Source organism: Rhodnius prolixus, unplaced genomic scaffold (genome assembly GCF_049639745.1).
Source record: "Rhodnius prolixus isolate KJV_2025 unplaced genomic scaffold, Rpr scaffold_16, whole genome shotgun sequence".
Classification (NCBI taxonomy): Eukaryota; Metazoa; Arthropoda; class Insecta; order Hemiptera; family Reduviidae; genus Rhodnius; species Rhodnius prolixus.
This window is the reverse complement of record NW_027411616.1, coordinates 264,479-285,483: the sequence shown is the minus strand read 5'-3', so window position 1 is coordinate 285,483 and position 21,005 is coordinate 264,479. Positions and strand designations below refer to the sequence as shown.

Genomic DNA, 21,005 nt, shown 5'->3' with positions numbered 1-21,005 from the left:
ATCCATCACGTAGTTTTTGAGATATTGGAAGTTAAAGATATCACTGTTTTAAACGAAACGAGAATTTAACTCTTAATATCTCGTTAACTACTCCACAGATTTTTACGAAATTATATACAATTATAGACAAAGGTTGTCTCCATATACAGGTATGATATGAACGAAATCCATCGATTAGTTTTTGAGATATTTGAAGTTAAAGATTTCACTGTTTCAAACGATACGAAAATTTAACTCCCAATATTTCGTTAACTACTCCATAGATTTTTACGAAATTTCACACATTTATAGACAAAAGAAGTCTCCATATACAAGTGTAATATGAACCACATCCATCAAGTAGTTTTTGAGATATTGGAAGTTAAAGATATCACTGTTTCAAACGAAACGAGAATTTAACTCTTAATATCTCGTTAACTACTCCACAGATTTTTACGAAATTATATACAATTATAGAAAAAGGTTGTCTACATATACAGGTATGATATGAACGAAATCCATCGATTAGTTTTTGAGATATTTGAAGTTAAAGATTTCACTGTTTCAAACGATACGAAAATTTAACTCCTAATATTTCGTTAACTACTCCATAGATTTTTACGAAATTTCACACATTTATAGACAAAAGAAGTCTCCATATACAGGTGTAATATGAACTACATCCATCAAGTAGTTTTTGAGATATTTGAAGTTAAAGATTTCACTGTTTCAAACGATACGAAAATTTAACTCCCAATATTTCGTTAACTACTCCATAGATTTTTACGAAATTTCACACATTTATAGACAAAAGAAGTCTCCATATACAGGTGTAATATGAACCACATCCATCAAGTAGTTTTTGAGATATTTGAAGTTAAAGATTTCACTGTTTCAAACGATACGAAAGTTTAACTCCTAATATTTCGTTAACTACTCCATAGATTTTTACGAAATTTCACACATTTATAGACAAAAGAAGTCTCCATATACAGGTGTAATATGAACCACATCCATCAAGTAGTTTTTGAGATATTGGAAGTTAAATATTTCACTGTTTCAAACGAAACGAAAATTTAACTCTTAATATCTCGTTAACTACTCGAAAGATTTTTACTAAGTATTACACAATTATAGACAAAAGTTTTCTCCTTATACAGATGAAACATAAACAAAATCCATGGAGCAGTTTTTGATATATATGAAGTTAAATATTTCACAGTTTCAAACAAAACCAAAACTAAACTCTAAATAACTCGTTAACTTCTCCACAGATTTTTGCGGAATTTTATACATTTATAGACAAAAGTTGTCTCCATATACAGGTATGATATAACCGAAATCCATCGATTAGTTTTTGAGATATTTGAAGTTAAAGAATTCACTGTTTCAAACGACACCCAAATTTAACACAAAAATCTCGTTGCCTACTCGACAGATGTTTACAAAATATAATAAAATTATAGAGAAAGGTAGTCTCCAAATACAGGTATGATTTAATCAAAATCCATCAATTAGTTTTAGAGATATTCGAAGTTAAAGATTTCACTGTTTTAAACGAAACCAAAATTTAACTGTTAATATCTCGTTAAGTACTTGATAGATTTTTACGAAAACTTATAGAATTATAGTCAAAAGTAGTTTTTGTGATATTTGATGTTAAATATTTCACTGTTTTAAACGAAACCAAAATTTAACTGTTAATATAACATTTCCTGCTTGACAGATTTTTACGAAATATTATACAATTATAGACAAAAGAAGTCTCCATATACAGGTATGATATGAACGAAATCCATCGATTAGTTTTTTAGATATTTGAAGGTAAAGATTTCACTATTTCAATAAAAACGAAAATTTAACTGTTAATATCTCGTTAAGTCCTTTATAGATTTTTACGAAATCTTATAGAATTGTAGTCAAAAGTAATCTCCATATATAGGTGTAATATAAACCAAATCCATCGAGTAGTTTTTATGATATTTGAGGTTAAAGATTTCACTGTTTCAAACGATACGAAAATTTAACTCTAAATATCTCGTTAACTACTCCATAGATTTTTACAAAATTTCACACATTTATAGACAAAAGAAGTTTCCATATACAGGTGTAATATGAACCAAATCCATCACGTAGTTTTTGAGATATTGGAAGTTAAAGATATCACTGTTTTAAACGAAACGAGAATTTAACTCTAAATATCTCGTTAACTACTCTATAGATTTTTACGAAATTTCACACATTTATAGACAAAAGAAGTTTCCATATACAGGTGTAATATGAACCAAATCCATCACGTAGTTTTTGAGATATTGGAAGTTAAAGATATCACTGTTTCAAACGAAACGAGAATTTAACTCTTAATATCTCGTTAACTACTCCACAGATTTTTACGAAATTATATACAATTATAGACAAAGGTGGTCTCCATATACAGGTATGATATGAACGAAATCCATTGATTAGTTTTTGAGATATTTGAAGTTAAAGATTTCACTGTTTCAAACGATACGAAAATTTAACTCCCAATATTTCGTTAACTACTCCATAGATTTTTACGAAATTCACACATTTATAGACAAAAGAAGTCTCCATATACAGGTGTAATATGAACCACATCCATCAAGTAGTTTTTGAGATATTGGAAGTTAAAGATATCACTGTTTCAAACGAAACGAGAATTCAACTCCTAATATCTCGTTAACTACTCCACAGATTTTTACGAAATTATATACAATTGTAGACAAAGGTTGTCTCCATATACAGGTATGATATGAACGAAATCCATCGATTAGTTTTTGAGATATTCGAAGTTAAATATTTCACTGTTTCAAACGAAACCAAAATTTAACTGTTAATATCTCGTTAAGTACTTGATAGATTTTTACGAAAACTTATAGAATTATAGTCAAAAGTAGTTTTTGTGATATTTGATTTTAAATATTTCACTGTTTTAAACGAAACCAAAATTTAACTGTTAATATAACATTTCCTGCTTGACAGATTTTTACGAAATATTATACAATTATAGACAAAAGAAGTCTCCATATACAGGTATGATATGAACGAAATCCATCGATTAGTTTTTTAGATATTTGAAGGTAAAGATTTCACTATTTCAATAAAAACGAAAATTTAACTGTTAATATCTCGTTAAGTCCTTTATAGATTTTTACGAAATCTTATAGAATTGTAGTCAAAAGTAATCTCCATATATAGGTGTAATATAAACCAAATCCATCGAGTAGTTTTTATGATATTTGAGGTTAAAGATTTCACTGTTTCAAACGATACGAAAATTTAACTCTAAATATCTCGTTAACTACTCCATAGATTTTTACAAAATTTCACACATTTATAGACAAAAGAAGTTTCCATATACAGGTGTAATATGAACCAAATCCATCACGTAGTTTTTGAGATATTGGAAGTTAAAGATATCACTGTTTCAAACGAAACGAGAATTTAACTCTGAATATCTCGTTAACTACTCCACAGATTTTTACGAAATTATATACAATTATAGACAAAGGTTGTCTCCATATACAGGTATGATATGAACGAAATCCATCGATTAGTTTTTGAGATATTTGAAGTTAAAGATTTCACTGTTTCAAACGATACGAAAATTTAACTCCCAATATTTCGTTAACTACTCCATAGATTTTTACGAAATTTCACACATTTATAGACAAAAGAAGTCTCCATATACAGGTGTAATATGAACCACATCCATCAAGTAGTTTTTGAGATATTGGAAGTTAAAGATATCACTGTTTCAAACGAAACGAGAATTCAACTCCTAATATCTCGTTAACTACTCCACAGATTTTTACGAAATTATATACAATTGTAGACAAAGGTTGTCTCCATATACAGGTATGATATGAACGAAATCCATCGATTAGTTTTTGAGATATTCGAAGTTAAATATTTCACTGTTTCAAACGAAACGAAAATTTAACTCTAAATGTCTCGATTCCTGCTCGACAGATTTTTATGAACATTTTAACAATTATTGACAAAAGTTTTCTCCTTATACAGATGAAACATAAACAAAATCCATGGAGCAGTTTTTGATATATATGAAGTTAAATATTTCACAGTTTCAAACAAAACCAAAACTAAACTCTAAATAACTCGTTAACTTCTCCACAGATTTTTGCGGAATTTTATACATTTATAGACAAAAGTTGTCTCCATATACAGGTATGATATAACCGAAATCCATCGATTAGTTTTTGAGATATTTGAAGTTAAAGAATTCACTGTTTCAAACGACACGCAAATTTAACACAAAAATCTCGTTGCCTACTCGACAGATGTTTACAAAATATAATAAAATTATAGAGAAAGGTAGTCTCCAAATGCAGGTATGATTTAATCAAAATCCATCAATTAGTTTTTGAGATATTCGAAGTTAAAGATTTCACTGTTTTAAACGAAACCAAAATTTAACTGTTAATATCTCGTTAAGTACTTGATAGATTTTTACGAAAACTTATAGAATTATAGTCAAAAGTAGTTTTTGTGATATTTGATGTTAAATATTTCACTGTTTTAAACGAAAACAAAATTCAACTCCAAATATCTCGTTAACTATTCCTCAGATTTTTGCGGAATTTAATACATTTATAACCAAAAATAGTCTCCATATACAGGTGTAATATCAACCAAATCTATCGAGTAGTTTTTAAGATATTTGAAATTATATATTTCACTGTTTCAAACGAAACGAAAATTAAATTCTAAATAACTCATTTCCTACTCGACATATTTTTATGAACTTTTAAAATTGTTTAAACCAAAGTTGTCTCTCTAAACAGGTAAGATATAAACAAAATCCATCGATTAGTTTTTGAGATACTGGAAGTTAAAGATTTCACTGTTTTACACGAAACCAAAATTTAACTGTTAATATCACATTTCCTGCTTGACAGATTTTTACGAGATATTATACAATTATAGACAAAAAAAGTCTCCATATACAGATATGATATGAACGAAATCCATCGATTAGTTTTTTAGATATTTGAAGGTAAAGATTTCACTATTTCAATAAAAACGAAAATTTAACTGTTAATATCTCGTTAAGTCCTTTATAGATTTTTACGAAATCTTATAGAATTGTAGTCAAAAGTAATCTCCATATATAGGTGTAATATAAACCAAATCCATCGAGTAGTTTTTATGATATTTGAGGTTAAAGATTTCACTGTTTCAAACGATACGAAAATTTAACTCTAAATATCTCGTTAACTACTCCATAGATTTTTACGAAATTTCACACATTTATAGACAAAAGAAGTTTCCATATACAGGTGTAATATGAACCAAATCCATCACGTAGTTTTTGAGATATTGGAAGTTAAAGATATCACTGTTTCAAACGAAACGAGAATTTAACTCTTAATATCTCGTTAACTACTCCACAGATTTTTACGAAATTATATACAATTATAGACAAAGGTTGTCTCCATATACAGGTATGATATGAACGAAATCCATCGATTAGTTTTTGAGATATTCGAAGTTAAATATTTCACTGTTTCAAACGAAACGAAAATTCAACTCTAAATGTCTCGATTCCTGCTCGACAGATTTTTATGAACATTTTAACAATTATTGACAAAAGTTTTCTCCTTATACAGATGAAACATAAACAATATCCATGGAGCAGTTTTTGATATCTATGAAGTTAAATATTTCACAGTTTCATACAAAACCAAAATTAAACTCTAAATAACTCGTTAACTTCTCCACAGATTTTTGCGGAATTTTATACATTTATAGACAAAAGTTGTCTCCATATACAGGTATGATATAACCGAAATCCATCGATTAGTTTTTGAGATATTTGAAGTTAAAGAATTCACTGTTTCAAACGACACGCAAATTTAACACAAAAATCTCGTTGCCTACTCGACAGATGTTTACAAAATATAATAAAATTATAGAGAAAGGTAGTCTCCAAATACAGGTATGATTTAATCAAAATCCATCAATTAGTTTTTGAGATATTCGAAGTTAAAGATTTCACTGTTTTAAACGAAACCAAAATTTAACTGTTAATATCTCGTTAAGTACTTGATAGATTTTTACGAAATCTTATAGAATTATAGGCAAAAGTAGTCTCCATATACAGGTGTAATATAAGCCAAATCCATCGAGTAGTTTTTATGATATTTGAGATTAAAGATTTCGCTATTTCAATAGAAACCAAAATTCCACTCTAAATATCTCATTTCCTACTCGACAGATTTTTACGAACATTCTAACAAATATAGACAGAAGCTGTCTCCATATACAGGTGTAATATAAACCAAATCCATCAAGTAGTTTTTGAGATATTTGATGTTAAAGATTTCACTGTTTCAAACGAAACGAAAATTTAACTCTAAAAATCTCGTTAACTACTAAATAGATTTTTACGGAATTTTATACATTTATAGTTAAAAGTTGTCTCCATGTACAGGTGAAATATAAACGAAATCCATCAATTAGTTTATGAGATATTTGAAGTTAAAAATTTCACTGTTTTAAAGGAAACCAAAATTTAACTCGAAATGTCTTGTTAACCACTCGATAGATTTTTACGAAATTTTACATAATTATAGACAAAGGTTTTCTCCTTATACAGGTGAAACATTAAGAAAATCCATGGAGCAGTTTTTGAGATCTTTGAAGTTAAGTATTTCACTGTCTTAAACGAAACCAAAATTCAACTCCAAATATCTCGTTAACTAATCCACAGATTTTTGCTGAATTTTATACAATTTATAGACAATAGTTGTCTCTATATACATGTGAATTAATAACCAAATCCATCGCGTAGTTTTTATGATATTTGAAGTTTAAAATTTCGCTGTTTTAAACGAAACCATATTTCAACTCTAAATATCTCGTTAACTACTGGACAGATTTTTACGAAATTTTATACAATTATAGTCAAAAGTAGTCTCCATATACGGGTGTGATATACCCCAAATCCATCGAGTAGTTTTTAAGATATTTGAATTTAAATATTTCGCTATTTCAATCGAAACGAAAATTAATAACTAAATATCTCGTTTCCTATACGACAGATTTTTATGAACATTTTAACAATTATAGACAGAAGTGGTCTCCATATACAGGTGAAATATAAACAAAGTCCATGGAGCAGTTTTTTGGATATTTGAAGTTAAATATTTCACTGTCTCAAACGAAACCAAAATTTAACTCCTAATATCTCGTTAACTACTCGACCGATTTTTATGGAATTTTATACAATTATAGGCAAAAGTGGTCTCCACATACATGTGAAATATAAACGAAATCCATCGATTAGTTTTGAGATATTGGAAGTTAAATATTTCACTGTTTTACACGAAACCAAAATTTAACTCCTAATATCTCGTTAACTACTCGACCGATTTTTACGGAATTTTATACAATTATAAGCAATAGTTGTCTCCATATACATGTGTAATGTAAACCAAATCCATCGCGTAGTTTTTATGATATTTGAAGTTAAAAATTTCGCTGTTTCAAACGAAACTAAAATTTAACTCTAAATATCTCATTTCTTACCCGACAGATATTTACCAACGTTTAAACAATTATAGACAAAAGTTGTCTCCATATACAGGTGATATATAATCGAAATCCATCGAGTAATTTTTGAGATATTTGGAGGTTAATATTTTACAGTTTCTAAAGGAAACCAAAATTTAACTCTAAATATCTCTAGGCCCTAAGCTATTCTACTTATAAGGCCCTTTCACCTGCCATTTTTAAGAGTGTAAATTACATGAGAAATAATAAAAAAATCATTACTGTGATATTATATCAATATGTTAAGTGTTAATATATAATATGTTATTTTTTTAAAATAGTGTAATTTTAATGTTCCTAACAATTTGAATGTAGGCTCGTCTTGATCTTGAGGCCCTAGGTTGAAGCCTAATTAGCCTATGGGAAAATCCTGCCCTGCAAGCAGGCTAAGTCGTCGGTCTTGCTCGACCAATCCATCGATTGGGATAATGTTGATTTAGCCACTTTCGTGGTCCTCTGTCGCAATGTGCTGGTCAACCTTCTAATTGAAACCATGAGTTCCTTCTGAGTTTTGGCGGAACAACTTCAATCAAAATGTAGTAATCATTACTAAGAAACTGCGGAAAGGTGCCCGCATTAAGCCTAGGTGGTAAGAAATGCGGACCAATTAAAATATTGTCTAATGTCACTGAAACTGAAAATGGTGCTCACGAATTGCATGAGGATTTTCGAGCATCCAGTGATGATAGGTTTTTTGGTTGGACATTTCTTATGAATGTAGCTTCATCCGTCCAGAGAATATGACCCGAAAATTGTGGCTTGAGATAATCTTGATTTAAATACCAATCGTAAAAATTTCTTTGACAAAATTCTTGAGGTAATAAATGTCGTACCTTTGATAATGCTGTGGGCTACGTCCATCGGCAGAGAGAGTTCTCCTTAGAGAGTTGGCGTAATATCTAATTCAGCTTCGTACACTAGCGGACGGATTATGATCAAACCATTGTAATATTGTCGCACTTTCATTTCATTAAGGGGCAAGAGCTCCATCCAGCACGTGGTATTAAAGCAAATATGCCAGTTACTCTAAGTCGTTGAAATGAGGACCTAAAGATAGTCTTTTATGGTAATCTTTTATTCGCAAATCGCACGGAATATTCACGACGGACAGCATTGCAAAATCCATACACAAACACCATATCGGCATATTCACTGTTAGAATAAATGCAATTCATAATGATGCAAATTCTGTTATAGCGTCAAACTGATAAATGTTATTCAGAAAGTGTTATTACTTAGAAAGTCCACAGTGCAAATTGCAGATGGTTTTATTCCGTAAAATGTCAATATTAGTATGTGCAGTTAGAGGTACAAGGTGATTTTAGCAGTTATTCAATCAATTTATCATTTGTTCTAAAATCTTTAGACGTGAATATCACATAAACAAAGCGTTAACGGGCATACCTTCATAGGAAAATTTTTTCTTGTTTTGAGGTCCTAAGTTCATATTTTCAGTTAGGACACTTAACGCTGAAACACCCTGTATAATTAAATACTGTTTTTGTGAATAATCACTATGTTTAAATTATGTTTGATTTGCAGCAATGAAGAATACATATCAGGTATTTACATTCCTGAAATTATAGTTATGAAGTAGCCACCAAAATTATTTTTCGGTTTGGGGTCACCGCAACATGAGGAACTGTATTGCGGGGTCACGACATTAGAAAGGTTGAGAACCCACTGCTCTACCAGAACTACTCTAAAATAAATTCTTCTTTAAATAAATGAAAAAAAGTGATGGGCTTACATTTGTATCGTTGTATTTAATATACCAAGTTTAAAGAAAGCTGTAGTTGACTCGAATAGACTTACGTTCCGACACTGAAAATTTCTTACTTATATTTTCGAAACTCGAAGTATGGCAATGCATTTGATATTCAGGAAGATTGTAATATTATGAGAATTCTTCCTGCCTTGTTAAGGGCGCAATAAAAACGCCTAAAAGACTGCCTTCCTCCAGAACCTACCTTAAAATGTATTTTTCCCGAAAAAAGTTTCAAATAAAATTAATTAAATTAACCTACATTCTGTAATTTGTATATAAATTTTAAAGAAGATATTTTTAAGAAGTAAAAAAAAAACTATTCAGTTGAGTCGCAGTTCCGGTCGATCATTTATTCCATTGTCTTATTGTCGATTCCTCATTCTTTATAAATGAGGTAGAGTAGCTAAAGAGAGAAATAGTACTTTCAAAATAGAAAAGAAGAAACTGCAAATTACTATAAGTATTTGGGTGTGACATTCACCCTGAACTATCCTTTCAAAGGCACTTTTCTTCAGACGTTTATAGGAATTCCTCAAAATTGTTCAAGTTTGACAGCTGCGATTTACCACGGAAAGGTGCAGCACTCCTTCAATTTAGCTTTTTCCCTGATAATTTCTGTTTTTGAAGATTTGCTTTACTTTCATTATCCTCTTGTCTGTTTCTTTTTCTGCTATGTTACTAAACGTGATCATGTGGCCTACATCATTTTATATTTCGCATACTCCAACTAATTCTAACGTATTATTTTACTTTTTTTCACATAATTTGTTGATAGGACTGTTTTTTCCTTCAATCTTTTTTTTAAGAAAGCCTGCGTCAGAGAGTTCTTGCAACAATTTTTTAAGCGTAATTTCTGTGTTCGCAAAGATAATTAAACGTCTGTATGCAAAACGAAGGTGCGATAGTCTTTTATTAGCGATCTGTACGCCATATATCTTCATTATATCATCTGGTAAGCATACAAAGAAGATAGAGAAAGAGGATCTCATGTACAATACCTTTTTCATTTCAAAATATTCACTTTTTTTTCAGTCACTATTCTTGATAAACAAATTAGATGTTGGGTTAAAATTCAGTATATAAAGTAGCATAAATTATTAAATTTGTTCTTCTTTTGATTGAATGATTGCTTAGTGCAGATGCATAATTATTTATTGAGAATTATTATATAATTATTTTTAGCTGTACAATTAATAAATACCTTTTGAAGATCTAAAATATTACTTTAGTTTATATAAAAAGCATATGTCCCCCATATGATTCAAAGTTCTTAATTTAATCACCAATTTTCCTAAAAATTATCTATTTTCAGGTGATATTCGAGGGCATTTTTATGATTTAGTGAGATATATTGACTTTGGAGGTTTTCCACCTAGGACAAGCTACCTGTTCCTGGGAAACTACATATCTGAAAATGAGTTTTCTATTGAAACACTCACGCTTATATTGATGTTAAAAGTTAAATTCCCAGAAAACATATTCCTTCTACGTGGCAACCGAGAGTGTGATAGATATGCTGAATACTCTGGATTTAAAAATGAATGTAATCTTTTTTTTTACTTAGTTTTATTCAACCTCGGTAAACCGTCCACAGGTAAGAGAAGTGGGAAGCGCAAAAGAAATAAAGGGCAGATATAAATACAGTATGAATTAATCAGCAAATATCTACATTAAACTAGAGAGGCGCCACGGTAGCCGAGACCTGCAAAGCTAATATGCATTGTGGTACTGGGTTCGATTCCCGGTCTTGGCCTTGGACTTTATTTAATGGTTAAATAAGAAATAGTAAAGTACGTTTGCTATTCGCCTCCGCCCACGACACCTAGTAAATGGTAGTTGGACGTTAAGCCCTGCCTGAAAAAATAGACGATTACTTTACTTTACTTACATTAAACTAGAGGTATGCAGGTAATCATAGTAACCTAAATGTCGATGATTAATGATTGATGATACAGATATATCTTTTATTGTAATTATTATTATTTTTGGGGGAATTAGTTCAAGGGCAGTATGAGGGAATGGTGGGAAAGGCTTTCTTCTAAAATACAGCTTTTTTGCCTAACACCTTCTTTTCGAAAAAAAAAATGATATCGCACAACAAACATATCTCTTGAGAAAACAAGAAAGACGAAATATAGATACTTAACATAAATACAAACCCACAAGAATTCGTGGCGAATAAGACATCCTAGAGACTAAATGAACAAATTTAATAAAACCAACATAGAATTAAAAAATGATGTTACGCCCTCTATTACGAGAAAACATACAGTTGTAGTGCTCGCCAGCGTTCAGTGGAGAAGGGAGTGGGTTAAGAAAGAAGACAAAATTTCGCACAAAAGTTGAACGCCACGTCGTTTTTCTTTTGTGTAGATTATACGACGAAACTCAAAATAATTAACCGAACTGAAAAGAAAATAAATAAGGAGGGAAAGACAGTAATAAAAGGTGGAAAACCAAATTAGAAAATACCTAATTAGTAACTAAAACCAATTAAATAGAATATTTAATTTAAAAAAAAAAACAATAAAAATAAACAACTTGGTTACCCCTTAGCAACTGTCTATTTTTGTATCTACGGTAATGAGACTGATTTCTATATAATACTGACCCCTTTACAATTTAAACTCTACAATAAAATAAAATAGCAAATAGCAAACAAATACTAGTAACGATTTTTATTAAACAACTAGCCTAGGCTTTACAAAATATGGCCATCGTATGAACATAGGAAAAAAAATTGAAATTAGTTTTTCATAATCTCTAACAGTCCAAACTAAATAAAATTAAATTAACATATAAGGTTTAATCTTCTACACAAAAAAAAATAAGCAAATAAATGTTTTTTTACAAGGGGGACACTTTATCGCTCAAAATAATTTAAATCAAATAACTCTAGCAACCTGGTCCAAGTTATATTTCTGAAGCAACTGAACTTCGGTACTCTCACTCCTGATTCGAGCTGATAACAACTTCTCCCTTCCGGGAATTCCTTCTTATTTTCTTCGAAGTCGTTCGAGGAGTAAAGTAATAGTAAAATACACCCACCAATATGCTCACATGCTCTCTTCGAGGGGAGAAGCTACCTGGCGGTAAAACTCTCAAAGAATAGTTTTAAACGCAAAAGTAATAGATATACCTCTCAAACCATAATCTACGATAACAATTCTGGGTTCGTACCTCCTGATCATGATGTTTGTGTACAGTAATTTGACTTCCTAATTCCTGATTTGACTCATCTTCCATCAAAGCTGTGAGACAGCTCGCAATCTCAGACTCGACTCTTCACTACTCTAGCCAACACTCGACTCTCTTTTCTTCACTATCATTTTGTATTTCTAAAAATATCTATCATTCTATTTAAAAAAAAAAATTAAATTAAACGCTAATTTAGAATTCTTTCAAAATAAATAGAAAAAAAAATAAAACAAACTCTTTTGAATTGAATATCTTTAACCAAATAAAATTAAAATTTTCTGTCCCTCAGGTAACCTTTAGTTTGAACAGTGTCTAAACCATTAACAAACTCTTTTCCCCATCTTTCTGATTCTGATGAATATAATATTATATTAGTAACAATGAAAACAAGATTGAGTAATAACAAAATCGAATTTAATTTCATTCAACAACTTTAAAAGTAGTTTAGTGGGAAGGATGAACGTGTAATGGCATTATTTTATGAATGTTAGGCTCTATTTAGTCATAATTAATCTTAAGTTCCTGCGTTCAGGTACTGGCGATCTGCTCGTTTTATGCTTGTTAGAATTACCCACTCCATTAAATAAGTCGAATGCAAAGCGGTAGATAATTTTTGTACTATAGCCCATAATACAGAACAAAGTATAAAAAGCTATAAATAAGTTGTTGCTATAAATAAGTTCCTCATTAGTACTTAATTATAACATTTTCTCTTATACTTATTTTTAAAATTTTCTTTTTATTTTGAACGCCGCGAAAGGGCTCGAACAACAAGGACGTATGTAAATTTATTCTCTAAATATCTTCTTACCTTTGATTGAAGACGGAATGGAGATCATTCATTGAAAGCTACTGGTGATGTCATGTTTTTCTATATTTAATAAATTTAAAAGTGGATAAATTCTGTTGGTCCTAAATTTTGTTTAAACATATGAAATTTCGTTATGAAATCACTATTTTTGTTTTAATTTACTCAATCTTTCAACTTGAAGGTGTAGGTTTATTTCACTAAATTTGTTAAATATAAATGTGTTGTTAAATGAGTCACATAATTTTTTGAGTTAACAAAATTAACTTATAAGGTACAGTCTGTTTTCTAAAACTCTAGCCCTGAAACGTTTCAGAAACGCACTTTTTGAAAACCATCGGGCTGCAGTTAGAAGCCACGAAGTATTAAATTCAGTCATTTAAGAAAATTCTTTTGATTTGATTAACCGCTTTAATGACATACTGTAACTATCTGTTCGTTTATTAAGATCTTTAGCTACACAAAGGATCAAGTTTTGTTTTCAAAGCTTTCACCGCTCCTTATCTATGCTCTGTCATTTCAGTATCATCTACGGATTTAAATGCTGTATAACGTATTAATTTCATAAACGGATATTATTTTTAGGTCTTAAAAGATATAAAAAAATTGTTTGGAAGAGTTTCCTTAACTGTTTTAATTGTATGCCAGTGGCAGCAATAGTGTGCACTATAATATTTTGTTGTCATGGAGGATTGGGCCCTAAGTTAGACCATATAAGAGATATTAGAGCTTTAATTCGACCTACCGCTGTACCAGAGAAAGGGATTTACTGCGATCTTCTTAGTGCCGACCCTCTGAGCAAGGTAATGCGATAATTTTTATAAGTTTTATAATCTACTTTAAAGTAGGGACCAAGGCCGTATATTTGGTGTAGAGAATTTGATTTTTACACTCATAATTGACCTGCTGCATGCTACTAGTAGTGTTATTAACTTAGTTTATATTTCCTGATTAATTGAATCGTGGTAAATGGGACGACCTTTCTTTTACTTTTATGTTATTACCGGTATGTCTGAGCAACACGGAACAAATGAAGATGAGAGAATTCATATTTCTTTCTAATTAGGTTTTTCTCACCTTTCTTTTTTAAGTATTTTACTGACTATTTTATTTCTGTGTGTTGATATACATTTGTATGTATGTGTGTGTGTGTTTTTTGGCGTGTCAATATCTGAGATCATTGATGCCCGTAGCTTTCTACAGTGACTGCTGGTCTCTGGACAATGTTCTCTGGTTGGAGACAACATGAAGACTTCTCCAGTCCTGCCTGTTTGATCAGATGTAAGAGTCTGGAAAGGAACTCTTCTAATAAGAAGAGAAGGCTCGAGATTTTAGGGCCAAACCCTCAGCCAAACATACAAATCACACAGACAGGAAATTTTCAATACGTGTAATGCCATCTTTTTTTTTCTGTCAAGTCAGCAAAACCTTTAACAGGCGTATGCTTGCATGACTGTGTTTATTCAGTCTGCATTAGGCTTCCTTCAAGAGGCCTAAGATCGTCTGATTGGCTGCCTTGTTGGAGTAATACCATTTAACTTACGCGGGTGGCCAATAATGAACTTTTTCGCCGTAGTCCTGTGGTATTCACACTTCATTGCTATCACTATTTGTGTTATTTTAAGCACTGTTGATCGCATTAGTTCGACCGCATTCTCTTTCGACGAAAATGACTTTGGTTGTTTAAGGGTAACATGGGGATGATTTCCAGACCAGGCGGACTACCGTCTTATTAAGTTTTTGCCTGAGAACACGGGCACTCAGATAATATACGAATACTCATTAGGATGTCGATCCAGGTAGTTTCACCCTTCTTGAATTAACTTCGTAGGACTTCATAACCAGCAGAGGAGGCTCGTGGATGTCTGAGCGAATTACGGCTGTAGAACTGATTATCCTTCTTTAATAATTTCAGCAGCACAATTGTACTGCAACTAGCTCTTTCTGAGAAGCATATCTTGATATCACAATGAGATCAGCGTCATACACCATGGCTTCCCACTTTTTCTGTCCTTTAGCCGCCTGAGAATCTCACAAAGTCATAAGATGAAAGTAATTACTTAATTATTAATTAATGACTATTTATAGCTTGAAGTTATCATGGTGCCTTAGTTATTTTGTAAACATGTTCTAAAAAATGATCACATTAAAAAAAGTGATTGGGTTGTATCCTACATGAAAGAATAGATTTATTTTTTATTGATACTGGTAATGCTATAAGTAACATTGATAGCAGTGAATATGCACACTTCAACATGCACACACGCGCTCATGCTCCCTTCGAGGGGAGAAGCTACCGAGCAGTAAAACTCTCAAAGAATAGTTTTAAACGCAAAAGTATTGGATATACCTCTCAAACCATAATCTACGATAACAATTCTGGGTTTGTACCTCCAGATCATGATGTTTGTGTACAGTAATTTGACTTCCTAATTCCTGATTTTACCTATCTTCTTCCGTGCCACCTCTCACTATCTCGCAGATTTTTTATATAATTACTATTAAGGATATTGAGGTAAAAAAAGCAATTCATTTCATAAAGCACTATTTCGTTATTTTTTCAGCTAAAGAAAAGTTATTTCCGAAACCTTCGTCAATTTTCCGTTTACTTCACTGAGCCACTTGTAGACAGATTCCTAATGAAGCATATGTACCAGATGATAGTTCGCAGCAACCAGGTTGTACATAATAACTTCATGCATTGTAATAATTATTAAATATTGTATTGTACTTGAGAAACCATTGCAACGCACGAAGTTTAACAACGCAACATCACTATTTTCTCGAATCTTTCTCTTTCGGAAGCATTGTAAATCTGGGTTTTCTAATCCAGATTTCTGTTTACTTAGATTATCGAATGAATCCACTCTTCTTCGGAAGTAAAAATCCGTTTAATGGCAGAAAATATGTAGGAAAAAGTATTAGGTAACGGAAGCAAAGGCATAAGTTGACGTGGAACGCATTTGGCACCTTCTGGGATATTAGTAGGCTATTCGCTGGTAGAGGTATCGTTAATTTAGACGCGTTTACTCATACGAAAAATTTCTGTTCGTGGTGCAAGGATCCTTTTCTGCAACTGCTGGCAGTAAAGGTGAATCTACAGGTGGGTCTGCACCAAACGCTCTGCTCTACACCTATTATGATTACTATTGGACCTTCCTTCTTTACTGGCAATCCATTTAATCTTCGAAATCCATGCTTTAAATGTGAGATAAGTGTTTTGACTAATTTCTTGGATATCTAACTTTTCTCTATACTTCGGTAAAGAAATCATAGAATTATAAAAAATACTATAGGAGATATAAATGTTTGAAATTTCACGGAATTCGAAACGAATTAGAAAACTTCAAAAGTTTAACCTTCAATATCTCGGTAACTATTATTATCTCTAAAACATTGCAATTAGTACCAATTATACACCTAACTTTTCTCTACAATTCGGTACTGAAATCATAGAATTTTGATAAATATAAGAGATATAAACGTTTGAAATTTCACGTAAGTCGAAACGAATTTGAAAACGTCAAATATTTAATCTTGAATGTCTCATGAACTATTATCACTAGAATATTGCAATTTCTATTACTTATACAGCTTAAATTTCTGTCCATTGCGGTAAAGAAGTCATTTTGTTTTAATTTTTTAATACCGCCATTATTATTTTTCGCGTACCATCAACCACCAACTCGCGGACCACAGGTTGGGAAACGCTGGGTTAGTACAATAGTCTACAATAGGTAAGTATAACCTGACTGCGAGTTTCGTACAATGTGCTGCACATTACCATTTATTTTTAAATTTAATATGCGCTAACATTCGCATAGACAAATTTTCAATAATCACTTTCGCTGACTCTGAGGTTTTTAAAAACTGTATTTAGAACTTGTAAGACTTAGAATAGAAGACTTCTTTACTTCATTCATGTTTGTACATAATGAAATAATATTAATTTTCAGTTCATTAAGAAAGGTTACAAGTTCCAAATGTGTAAAAGGGTGTTAACGGTATTTTCTGTTCCTTTCATTCCCATAGCATACAACAATCTGGGAGTTGTGGTCTCTGTACGAAGGCCTAGATCCAGCAAAATCAGGCTCACTTTCTTCGCCTTGAAGGTATGAACTTTCGGGTGCAGCCACCAGTGGCGGAGCTAATATGGCGTTAAATCGCGATTAATAGGAGCTCCTAAACTTCTTTTAGTTTAAATTAATTTCCTAAGAAAATATCCACATTGCGATTTGAAGAGATGCTTCCTCCTTCTGTCTCGCCTTTCTTACCCTCCCTCTCAGGTACCAAAAAATTTAATAAAATATATGTATGCAAATTTAAGAAGCGTACATTCATCTAAGAATTGTCAAGCTCATGTTGGTATTTTGTGCATATTAATTCTATTAAGAATTCATTAAATCGCAATCCCTTTCAAAAAAATTAAAATAAAACGTTGAGCGCTACCAAACAGTGCAAGCATTCTGCACAAACCATTGATGGTTCCCAATATTCATAATTATATCTATTTTCTTCATATTTATTCGGGGAGAATTAAAAAAAGAATGTTTTCAATAAAAATAAATGTTTTTTATCTTTTCAAGAATTTTTTGTTATTTTCAAATATAGTCCTTTGCGAATGAATGACTTTGATTAATAATAACCCATCTTTTTGCCAGTAGTTGGATTCCTCACTTATACCATCCCAAGAGTTACCATTTCCTTTTTAAACTTCCCACAGAACGTGTATTTGAGCGGCGTCTTCATACACTGACTTTGCTAAAGTACAATCATATTTATGACTATATAATGCTTATAATAATAATGACGGAATTGATCGATCGTTATTCATTGTTAGTGAAGGATGTAAGTCACAGAAACTATCAGAACAAATGATTGGGTAAATTATCCAGTTACAGAAGCCTTGTAACATAGATTATTTCCTCTGCCCTCTTGCAACAACCAGAAATGCCGCATGTTCGCGATCTTGCCAAAAAATCTGCTTCTTACTTAAATCTCTTCTTTTTTAGAAGGAATTGCCAGATGAATTGTTTTAAGGTGGCAAGTATCCGGCAGTCTGTTGAGCAGTAAATTTATGCGGCACTTACCTTCACACTTTTTTACTTTCTTTTTTTATTTGCTTTTTTACCTGTAGTCACTGCTAATTGTACAGCGTCTGCATTTGTTAGATGTGAAAAATACTTTTGTATTTAACATACTGCTCTCATAGCTTCAACAAGTAACCTTGAAATTATTTATGTATCATAAAAACAGATTTATGGTTTTTTAAAAAAGTCAAAATGACCTAATTAATTAAATAGGATGCATATTGTAGAAAAACGATCAATAGATCTAAACATCAATAAAATATCATATCTCTTTGATTAGAAAATTGGTCCAAAAGCACTAGCAAAAGGTATAGTTGATCACGAAGGGGTTTCCGTTCTAGATAACAATGAGACTTTGTCCAGCAGTAAATCACATGATTTTGTAGAGTAAATCACATTTTTGGATAAAACCCTTACATAAGAGAACCTGATAGTTCCGCCGCTGGTGTCCTAGTTTTACAGACAAAATTAAGAATAAAAATTACATGGCTACAATTAAATTTTGTTTGTTTTTAGTTAAACACATTGGAGTGTCAACTGAACCGATTTTTTCATATTGGTCCCCAACATGTGCTGATCAAGAGACAGATGATGAAACGGAAAATTAAGAAGACAAAAAAGCTCTACCAGCAATTAAACAAGACGAGTATGACAATCCCGCGCTCCAAATTCATTCTCTCATTTGATTACCTTTAGTGTTATTACTTGCAAGACAAACTATTGCGATCTGGTCGATCAAATAATAAATAACAAAAAAAAAACTTCCAAGGGCATTAAAACCCATTCTCATACTTCTGATGTTTACTAACACGATTATATTTAACTTCACACTCAGTACACCATTTCACTATTATGTGTCGGTCAACGCAAAAAAGTTTTGTTTGATGTAAGATAACGCTTAGCCAACTCAACTTCCATTTGCTTAAAAAAAATTTAAAAAGTTACTGGCTTTATACAAGAACTAGTGGAGTGGCGCGAGCCCATTCTTAATTTTTCAAAAATTTGATTTGTATTTGTAAAAGATTATACTTTCACCAAATTATATGTAGGGAATCACAGTGTGTATTTATTTATCAAATATTGCCGACTTTAAAAATTTTTCTACGTTTATATTGTAGTTGCAATAAATTGTTGCACTCATTAAAACAAAAAACATACTTTTTGGAGGGGAGGTCTCTTGTACTTGTCGCAATTCAGCCATTTAGAAAAAAATATTAGTTAAAAAAGGATTAGTTTTTGAGCCTAAGGTGCCCGCTGGTACTGCGCTACTGGACATCCACTAGGGATCGCACAGTTTTTATCCAACGATCGCTCAAGTGCACCCCCAAATAAGTTGCTACCACACATCAGCTCAAAAAATGAGTTCTTGCTACCTCTTTCTCACGAATTTCCGGACATGATAATGAAAAAAGGCCTATAGAAACGGAGGCGTAAGCTATCCCCAATCTTCAGATATGCTTAAATATCATATAGGGACTCTAAACTGTCCCCAGAGAATAAACTCCTGCTGTATAAGGTAGTGGTTAGGCCCATGTTACTTTATGCTTGTCCCTCTTGGAGTTTGACATGTCGATCCAATATCGCCTTGCTGCAGATCATACAAAATAAATTCCTCAGGCTTGTGACAACTTCCCCCCGCTACACGCGTATTATAGACTTACACTCTAACACCAACATGGACTATGTAGAGCACTACATCAAGTACCTCCCTACTGGTTTTTTCAGCAAGTGTGAATCCAGTCACAACCACCTATGCAGACTTATAGGGGACTATAGTTTGGACACGGTGCACAGGCACAGAAGAGTTAGGGACTCCCTGAAATAAAACTTTCCTTGGAGGCTGGGGGTTTTTCATCGTTTTTCCCCTCATTATTTACTTGAACTTTTATTTTTTATTTATTTTGTAACAATAGATTTTTTTGGAGGTTATAGTTTTTATTACTGGAACTCCTTATGTACATATGTATATACTTAAATGTTAAATAAAGTTTATTCATTCATTCAAAAACAAAATATCATATAGGCGATAGAACCGTATATAGTTCAGACGTGGTACTGGAGAGAAATGCTTTTGGTAGCAAGCATTTTCGGAGTTATCGTGTGTTAAGTTTTTTGTTTGCCACCGAACATTCTGACCACTTATTCTTATTTTGGTTTACAGGATCGAAGTTAGGGAAGTTGCTACGATATCCAAGATTAAATCAATTTTATGGACGTTCCAAGAAAACTACGCTAACAAATAACTAGCCGAACACTACAAATGCAGAGTTCAAATAATAAAAAATAATTTCTTCATAAATTTGATGAATTAATAAAATTATTTTGAAGTCTATTTAATAAGATATTTCTATCATAGTGAAGAGCATCTCTTTTCTTACTTTCTCTTTTCCGTTGTAAAAAGAATTTATTGGAATCCTACAGATTTTGAATGTTAGTTTTTAACAGAAAATATTCGTTTTGAGAACTCCTGGGTATTAAAAAGTTTTTTTACGAACTGGTCTGTGCTTGTGAGTATGAATCCATCACAATTCACACAGAATTTGAAGTTATATATTTTAATATATAA

At 31.6% G+C, this 21,005-nt stretch overlaps 1 protein-coding gene across 5 annotated transcripts in view; it reads left to right on the top strand.

Moving 5' to 3' along the window:
• LOC141457460 (uncharacterized) overlaps nucleotides 1–20,707 on the top strand; it is a 94,800-nt gene extending 74,093 nt beyond the window's left edge. For all 5 annotated transcript variants that reach the window (XM_074134478.1, XM_074134477.1, XM_074134476.1 and 2 more), the window contains 6 exons: nucleotides 10,656–10,886; nucleotides 13,935–14,152; nucleotides 15,914–16,027; nucleotides 17,306–17,461; nucleotides 18,956–19,085; nucleotides 20,601–20,707. In XM_074134478.1, the coding sequence (XP_073990579.1) occupies nucleotides 10,656–10,886; nucleotides 13,935–14,152; nucleotides 15,914–16,027; nucleotides 17,306–17,461; nucleotides 18,956–19,085; nucleotides 20,601–20,686 (935 nt within the window). In that variant the 3' untranslated portion in view covers nucleotides 20,687–20,707. The remainder of the gene's footprint in view (nucleotides 1–10,655; nucleotides 10,887–13,934; nucleotides 14,153–15,913; nucleotides 16,028–17,305; nucleotides 17,462–18,955; nucleotides 19,086–20,600) is intronic.
• The last annotated feature ends 298 nt before the right edge of the window (nucleotides 20,708–21,005 follow it).